This window comes from Neomonachus schauinslandi, chromosome 4, assembly GCF_002201575.2.
Source record: "Neomonachus schauinslandi chromosome 4, ASM220157v2, whole genome shotgun sequence".
NCBI lineage: Eukaryota > Metazoa > Chordata > Mammalia > Carnivora > Phocidae > Neomonachus > Neomonachus schauinslandi.
In genome coordinates this window covers 103873481-103883004 of record NC_058406.1, presented here as the reverse complement: position 1 = coordinate 103883004, position 9524 = coordinate 103873481, and the positions used below count along the sequence as shown (strand labels likewise).

The window sequence follows — 9524 nt, the reverse complement described above, 5'->3', positions numbered from 1 at the left end:
CGCGAGGAGGAGCAGCTCCTGCAGGAAAGGGAAGAACAGCTGCGCCGTAGGGAACGTGAGCAACAGCTTCGCCAGGAGCGCGACAGGAAGTTCCGTGAGGAGGAGCAGCTCCTGCAGGAAAGGGAAGAACAGCTGCGCCGCCAGCAGGAGGAGGAGCAGAGGCGGCGCGGTGTCTGGGAGGAAGGAGACAAGGGCAGTCAGCAGGCTCTGGAGCCGAGCAAGCGTCAGTTTGCCAGTGTCCCGGTGCGCTCCAGCCCTCTGTACGAGTACATCCAAGAGCAGAGATCTCAGTACCGCCCATAAGAGATGCTGCCAATACCCGGACACCTGCCAAAGCTTCCAGCAAAGGAAAACGAGAAACACTGGATACCAAATGACTCAAATGTTTCTGGTTGTGGGAGAACTCTCTGATGTTCTAAAATCTTTTTTTTCCAAAACCTTAAACTACACTCATTTCATGTACCTTGTACTCTTGCCTTTTATTCTTCCTGAAATAATTCTTTACTGCAGGGTGTCTTTGCTCTTTGGTGCAGATGTGGTGTGCATTTTTTAAAAATATAAATCATTTAATTTGTTTAAGGAGTTTTGTTTGGGGAACATTAATTTATTGCTTTGAAAAGTAACAAGAATAATATGATTTAAGATTCAAAAGAACTGGGTCTGTTTTTTTAATGGTTGATCCATCTTTTGGAGAGTTCAAATATTTTTAATGTTCCAGTTGGCATTTCTTCTTGAGCCTAAAGTACATTAATATTTACCTCCAAATAGACTCGCTTTTGTGGCGTAATTAGCACAGATTCTGCAAGGGGACTGAATTTTTACAGCCCTTGAATAGCACAGGGGGAGTGACTTCTACAGAAAAATTCCCTCTGAAATCAGTCCCTAACTGGAAGAAGTATCTTTATTTAGCTTCAAGACTTAGAATTTGAATTAGATTTTTTTTCACACTTCATAAGCACTTAAAATCTCATGAAGCAAAAGCAAGATGTTTCTCAAACAACTCCAGAGTTCAAATTTTAAAACTGTCTACTGTAGTCTGTAGTGCTCAGTTCTCTTCCCCCAGTCTTTGATGAGTTTGAGAATATTACTACCTTTGTTCATTTTAACTGAGAGGAAACCTGCTCAGTATCCTGTAAACATCTATTTAGCTCTAGAGCCAATAAGAGATCACAGCATTTCGGGGGAGGCAAAGGGAAAATTTGTGAACAGAAGGGCAAATTCCTAGAGGCCCTTGGGTGAGACTCATCAGCCCACAATCCTTTGAGGCCTATTGATACTACTTTGGAGACATTCTTGTTGAAATGATTGGACTGTGTAAAAAATAATAAATGTTTGGCAAACAATTATTTTTGTCTGTTTTGATTATGCATCCAATCATAATTCAAAATCTAATGGTCTGTAACTGATATAAGCTCCCACATAAGGGTATTTGGCTACTATTGTCTATGTTTAAATATGAAAAAGGAAAAAAAAAAAAACCTATTTTCCCCTACCACTTTTTCCCTGTTAGGTTGAACCCTACATTATTTCCATCTCCAAGCTACAATTCTCTTTCCAAGCATTTTTATTCTTGACCCCACAGCTTTCTATCCTTGCAGTGACTCACTAGTCATGACATTGTACAAAATTATTTGTATAATGTGTTTGTTAATTCTTCCTTCTGAGAATACAGCAGCTTCTTGGTATCTGGTGTCTGATAAGCCAAGAATAAAAAATGGCCTGAAAGTTCAGCTCAATATTACAGAAATTACAGATGACCTGTTGACTTAAGCAACATAATCCATGAGGTGACACAGTCAGAAGATGCTTAATACTGGGGCGCCTGGGTGACTCAGCTGTTAAGGGTCTGCCTTCGGCTCAGGTCATGATCCCAGGGTCCTGAGATCGAGCCCCGCATTGGGCTCCCTGCTCCGGGGGAAGCCTGCTTCTCCTGCTCCTACTCTCCCTGCTTGTGTTCCCTCTCTCGCTGTGTCTCTCTCTCTGTCAAATAAATAAAATCTTTAAAAAAAAAAGATGCTTAATACTAATTAGGCCAAAGTATAAAATTGTTATCTAATAATCCAAACACTCCTCTGCCACCTGCTGAAGTCTATATTCAGCATTCATATCTTAGTAACTAGGAATAAGTCCAAGAAGGCCCTGATCCAGGAAAGGATCATTTCTAATTGTGAGGGTCATGGGTGAGAAGATGTTCTAAGTTACAGACACTTAACATTTGGATCAATGGTAGAGACAATAAAGCGAAGCCTATAGCTCCTGAAAATCATTCCAATAGAGTAAGGTGACATTTTCTGCAAGGAGCACCAGCCTCTCTCTCACTTTAACACAAATAGCAGATACCCACAAAAGACAGAACCTGGGAATCCCCTGATACTACCTTGGAACTCCATCTCTTTCAAATGATTTCTAACTGCAAAACTATTTTTCTCTTTAAGGCAAGTGTAAGCTTTTCCTTACTTAATCTTCACAGAAACCCTAGAAGAGCTGCAGGGGCTTTCCCCAGGATCCTCTCAATGGGCACTCATTTCAGAGCCTCCTTATAAATATCAGCCCCAGGATACTCCTGAAATATACACTCATCATCTAAGCTACAGTTCAACTATAACAAAAACAAAGCCCTTCAGACTTCTTGTAGCACTTTACAAGATGAGAGAAGGGCCAATTTCCAAAGAAGAAAGTATGGTTTCATCACAGTTATAATAACATGTTGTTAGGGAAAAAAAATGTCAGCCAGTCCATGCCCTGTGGCTCTTCTTTTAGTGGCTGGCAAGAGAACAGGCTGGCAAGCCAATCTTCCTGTTCCACCTGAATAATGTACACGCATGGGCAGAACCTTGAGGCTGTTGGGCAACTGGCTGCTTAACTATAAACTGGGAGCTCTATTAACATCAACTGGCTGCTACTAGGGAATGGGATTGAGAGTTTAATACATATGATCTGTGATGGAAAAGCTGGTCTCCATGTTATGGGCTGAATTATGTCCTCTCTACAGGTTCATATGTTGAAATTCTAACCTCAGCACATTATTATGTAGCCATATTTGGAGATGCAGTATTTAAATAAGTAATTAAATTAAAATGAGGTCACTAGGTAGGCACTAATCCAATACGAATGTTGTCCTTATAAGAGGAGGAAATTTGGACACAGACATGGAGGGAGGAAAAATGATATGAAGATACAGGAAGAAAATGGCCATCTACAAGCCAAGGATAGAGATCCTCGGAACAGATCCTTCTCTCATGGCCCTCAGAAGAAACCAACCATCCCAACATCTTGATCTTACACTTCTAACATCCAGAACTATAAGAAAATAAATTTATGTTGGTTAAACCACCCAGTCTGTGGCACTTTGTTATGATAGCTCTAGCACACTAATACACCATGTAAGGTGAGGTTATGTTGCTAGGGAAACATCTGTATTATAATGTGATGATTTTTATTTATCCTTTGACATTTTACAAGCAGATCCTGGTTCCTCAAAGACACTTCACTAAATCTGCCATAGTTTCTATGGTGCAGTGGAAAGACTGCTACAAGGAATCAGAAGCCTGGAGTTCATTCATTCATTCCTTCAGCAAATATTTCTTTATTGAGTTCTTGCTATATGCAAAGCATTCTAAGGCACTATACATACAGTAGTGAAATAGTCCTTCTCACCTGTTCCTTCACTTTACTATCTGTGTATCCTTGTGCAAATCACTTAGGCTTTCTGGGCCTCGTTTAGTATTTTGAACTATGAGGTTGAAATAGCTATCACCAAGGTTATTCCTAGGACCGGAAAAAAATTAATTCTTACAATCAGTTTGTTCAACTGAAACTCTAAAAGCAAGTCAAATAATGCCTCACCCCAGTTTCTACCTTGAGCTAAGAGAAAGCAGGAAAAAGAATTAACTGATGGTGATCATCAGAGCCTAGTTCTAGCTTCAAAGATCTTGCCTTTCTAGCCAATCAGATCTGGTTCTGATTGTTCCTTCCGTTTATCTCCCAAATTCCTCTCCAGAGTGGTTTCCTATCATCCCAGGTTTATTCATTAAGGGAGAAGACCCTAAACCTACCTCATTTTCTATGATCCTTGTTCTACTAAAGACCATTAGCCTTCTGATTTATGAACTTCACATATACACTTAATTACTTCTACTTGTTTCAGAGGAGAAATTAAGTCCTGGAACTTGGTTCCACTCAAAGTAAAAGTCAGTGGCCATTAGTTAAGTGTGAACCCATCTCTGTTCCATCTTCTGCACTAATTACACATTGTTAATATTTTCATTCAGTCACAGTAATTAGTCTGTTCAGCAAGTGTACTGGTACTATAAGCCTCTGAAGATTGTGATCTATGTAATATATAATAAGCACATTTCCCTTGTCAGTTAAGAGCTGACAGTGACATGCAGTAACCTAAAATTAATGCAAAAGATAGATTTCTGAATAGGTTATCATTTTCTGAACCATCAGGACATCCATGGCAAGCACTCGAATTACAAAAACTTTTAAAAATTTTATTTCTATTTGTCATCACTCCCCTTTAAAAGAAAAAATGGGTGTGTCATTTTCTGCAAGATAGTCTAAGATCTTCAGTTTGGAATTTAAGGTCCTCCACATTCTCCTGATAATACACCTTCTAACCCTGGCCTCCTCAATATCTCTTGAACCAACCATGTTGTTAAAAGCAGACTAAGTCTGTGTTGTTATCAGGACACCTTATGATTGTCCTTCCTTCAAAAACGTATTGGCATAATTTTATCTATTTGGAATGCCTCCCTCCCTATCTACCTGGATACTTTCTACTCAGTTTAAAAGACCCAGGTTGAGTCCCACCTCTTTCCTAAAATCTTCCCTAATCATTCTGATACACATTCATTCACTGAGATTCTAAGATATCTATCATCTTTACTACTCATTAATTGATTACAACATTCTGCCTTAGTTGGCTTTTTACTTGCTTCATCTCCCAAATAGATTGTAAAGATATTGAAAGCAGAGACTACAATTTGGAATTATTTATTTTGTATATTCTTTCCATGATAAACAATAAGCAATAGAACTCTATGAAATTCTGATGAAATATGTGGACTGTCTCACTAGAAAAATATACATACTCAAAAATTTCACCTAGGATTTCAAAAGTTCCTAGTCCCTATGAAGCCAAGGAGGTGTGAGAATGTAGGCATTCAGTAAATATTTGTCACATGAATTACTATAACCCTTATATTTCGTTTAGTCCAAGGTTTCTCCTGTCCATCTAACATATCATCCCTCCCTTCTGAATACTGAAGCCCTAAGCCCCTTCTTGTATTTTGAAAACTCCTCAATGTTGAGCATTACTAAATGTTCATGAAGGGGAGGAGAAAGGTTGGATGGGGTTTTGGGCACAACGCAGGATTTTATAAAATAGGAGAGACTTGAGCAGATGTAAATGCTGATGGGAAGGAACCAATAAAGAGAGACTGCAGTATAGAAAATAGAGGGAATTATCAAAATAGAAGATTTCTTGAAAAGGGAGGAAAAAACAGGATCCAGAGAGAAAGAGAGATTAGGCTTAGATGGATACCTTTTCTAATGTCATAGAAAGAAACCATGCATGTAAATAGATGCCAGTAAGTTTGTAGTTTGGTGGAAGAAAGTTAAGGGGTTCTCCTCTGATGACTTTTATTTTCTTTATGAAGTAAACAGGCCGGACCATCTTCCAAGAGTGGAGGGGGAGGAGGTTGTCAGATAACCAAAGGGAGTGAAGATGTTTTAAAATAACTGTTGTATTACAAAGCTCTAGTCATCAAAACAATATGGAACTGGCACAAAAATAGACACATAGATCAATGGAACAGAATAGAAAATCCTGATATAAACCCACAACTATATGGTCAATTAATCTTTGACAAAGCAGCAAAGAATATCCAATGGGATAAAGACAGTCTCTTCAACAAATGGTGTTGGGAAAACTGGACAACATTCAAAAGAATGAAACTGGACCACTTTCTTACACCACACACAAAAACAAATTCAAAATGGGTTAAAAACCTAAATATGAGACCTGAAACCATAAAAATCCTAGAAGAGAACACAGGCAATAACTTCTTTGACATTAGCCATAGCAACTTCTTTCTAGATATATCTCCTGAGGCAAGGGAAACAAAAGCAAAAATAAACTCTTGGGACTACATCAAAAGAAAAAGCTGCACAGCAAAGGAAACAATCAACAAAACTGAAAGGCAAACTTCAGAATGGGAGAAGATCTTTGCAAATGACATATTCAATAAGGGGCTAATATCCAACATATTTAAAGAACTTATAAAACTGAATAAAAAAATCTGAATTAAAAAAACTACAATGAGATACCATCTCACTGGTGGTATCTGTCAGATACCTGTCAGAATGGCTAGAATCAAGAACACAAGAAACAATACGTACTGGCGAGGATGTGGAGAAAAAGGAACACTAGTACACTGTGGGAATGCAACCTGGTTCAGCCACTGTGGAAAACTGTACAGAGGTTCCTCAAAAAGTTAAAAATAGAACTACCCTAAGATCCAGTAATCTTTTGAACCCCAGTCTCATTCCTCAGAGAAAGACTCTCTAAAAAAATTTTTTTTGTTGATCTTCTGGTAGCAACCTCTGGTAGTAAAATTTATCCATTTAAAATGATATATCCACGATTGGGATGCCTGGGTGGCTCAGTCGGTTAAGCATCTTCCTTTGGCTCAGGTCATGATCCCAGCGTCCTTGTATCGCGTTCCACATTTGGCTCCTTGATCAGTGGGGAGCCTACTTCTCCCTCTGCCTGCCACTCCCCTGATTGTGCTCACTCTCTCTCTGACAAATAAATAAACAAAATCTTTTAAAAAAATAAAATGATATATCCGCAATGAAAAGAGAGGATTTAAATCACTTACACTGCCTCTCTTCTCCACCCCCTTTCTCAGTGTTTAATGTTTCATTATTCTAATCTTCTATTACCTTTCTAACTCAATACACTTTTCCTTTTCCATCAACTTCTGACAATATCACTTCCACTTTTACATTTCCAACCACACAAATATACCATGATTTGTACATACACAGACTCTAACACTTGGAAACCAATAAATAGCTACATTGTTATGTTAAGCACATAGGCACAGAAGCAAGATTGCCTAGGAGCAAAAACTGGGTTTACCACTTAATAGATTTGTAGCCTTGGGCAAGACACTTGACCTTTCTTTTCCTTATCCTTGATGCTCTGAAATTTCCAAGGATATATCTAGATGAACATTTTGTGGACCTTTTAAAATATGAATTCTCTAGGAAATCTTCATTTAATATTTTGATATTAATCTTTTATCTCTCTCTTTTATCTTTCTGATGTTCCTATTAGTAGGCTCTCCTAAGTTGATTATGTATGTTTCTTACCTTTTCTCCCACTTTCTCTTTTTGCTTTATATTCTAAAATTGTACTATCCAAAGAGGTAGCCACTAGGTGAATGTGGCTATTTGCATTTAAGTTTAAATTAATACATATTAAATAAAATTTAAAATTTAGTTTCTCAGCCACACTAGCCACATTTCATGCCACATAAATAGCTAGTGGCCATCACATTGAACAGTGCAAATATCTAAAGTTCTATTGGATAATGCCATTCTAAAGGACTTTGTCAACATTGTGAGGTTTTTTAAATTCTATTGTTCTTTTTTTATTTCATTTATTTCATTTCATTTTTTATTTAATCTATAAATACCATTTTATTCTCTGATTTTTGTTCTCTGATTGCTCTTTTAGAGCATCCTCGTCTTGCCTCAATTAATCTCTTTGGAGTATATTAATTAGCGGTTTGTTTTTTTTTTTCATTTCTCTTCTGCTTCCTGAATTATATCTATTTCCTCTGGGGTCAGTTTGTCTGTTTATCTTGTTCTTTTTCTTTTTTTTTTTTTCATGCTGCTGATTTATTAATATGCCTGAATATTCTTAGTTGCCTTTTATATCAATTAAAAGATCTGAGTTTCTTCTGATTTGAATAAATAGGTCTGTTTTCACACCAGCTCTCTTACTTAGATGGGAACTTGTGGCAGACTAGAGGAGAAACCTGTCAATTTGCAGAGAAATGGCTGTCAGGCTGCAGACCTGCCCTTTCCCCACCCCCCAACTAATGCCATATGGAGAAGCTTTTCCTGGAGCATTAATATCTATACTAGATGCCTTAGCTTTCAGTCCATCTATTAATCAACAAATATGACAAAGCACCTACTATAGTCCAGATACTCATACAGCTTCTGAGTATAATATGGAAAATAAGATACAGAGTCCTGCCCTCAAGGAGTTTACACTTAGCATTTCTAGGAATTTTGTTCAATATCTTTAGGGAGAGCCATTTGGGGTTTTGCTAGGAAGGTGAGGCAGTATATGCTCAGATGTCTATGTTCTATGCTCCAAAGTGGAGGAGGGATTTGGGAATGGCCACTAAGACAGAAGTTTCTCACATAAACTCTCAATTACTTTCTCTATTTAAAGCGCCACTTCCCACTCCCACCTCCATCATACCTGCTAATTCTGAGTCCAGAGCTTCTCCAGGTTTTGATGGCTGGACCTGCCTTCACCTCTGCCCCTCCTTCATAACATATTCTGGGCTGTGCCTTTCTCTTTGGTAATAGTAGAAGTGTTTGTGGCTTATTGTATAGCAATCTAAAGAATTTGTTTAAACAAAAAAATTAGGGGCGCCTGGTGACTCAGTCATTAAGGGTCTGCTTTTGGCTCAGGTCATGATCCCAGGGTCCTGGGATCGAGCCCGCATCGGGGTCCCTGCTCCACGGGAGGCCTGCTTCTCCCTCTCCCACTCCCCCTGCTTGTGTTCCCTCTCTCACTGTGTCTCTGTCAAATAAATAAAATCTTTAAAAAAAATTATTCTTATCTTCTCCTCCCATCTCTCTCTTGCTTCTGCCATCCCTTGAGTCACTACCCACCCCGAAGAATGGGTATTAATTAAATGGTCTTAAGTAAGTTCTGAAAGAGTAGGAATGCCTGTAAAAGGGCTGGGGAGCCAGCCCTTACCTTGTTCAAGATCCAAACCTGACCTTCTAAATAGAAACTATAACCTAAAAACATAGACATTTAGGGTTGAAAGAGTTCAATGCTCTTCCCTGTAAGCCACTCCGGCCTTGCCTCCTGCTGTGGCAGGACTCCCCCATAACCTAGCCAGTGGATTGTGATTCTGCCTCTATTTGACTGTTCCAGTAACAGGGGTCTTGTTACCTTAGGAACAGTCTGCATCATTGTCAGACAACACTGTTCCTTAAAGAGTTCTTAGTAAAAACTAAAGACTTCTTTTTAGAAATTGTCAATCACTGATTCTAGCTCTATTCTCTGGCATTACACGGAATAAGGAATTCAACATAATGGAGATACCCATGAGCTCAGAGATATTCTTGAGGCATTTCAATTCTAAATCCAGGCTTGCCATTTACTGGGCACATGGCCATAGGCAAGCTACTTAACAGCTAAGAGCCTTAACTTCCTTATCTGCTAAAAGAGGATAATAACTACCTAAAAGACCTATGAG

At 38.6% G+C, this 9524-nt stretch overlaps 1 protein-coding gene across 1 annotated transcript in view; it reads left to right on the top strand.

The window, feature by feature from the left end:
- Positions 1 to 938, top strand: part of TCHH (trichohyalin) — a 4532-nt gene extending 3594 nt beyond the window's left edge. Inside the window, exon 3 of the mRNA XM_044914348.1 lies at positions 1 to 938. This exon is cut by the window's left edge and continues 470 nt beyond it. Coding sequence (XP_044770283.1) covers positions 1 to 303 — 303 coding nt within the window. The 3' untranslated portion in view covers positions 304 to 938.
- Positions 939 to 9524: the final 8586 nt, after the last annotated feature.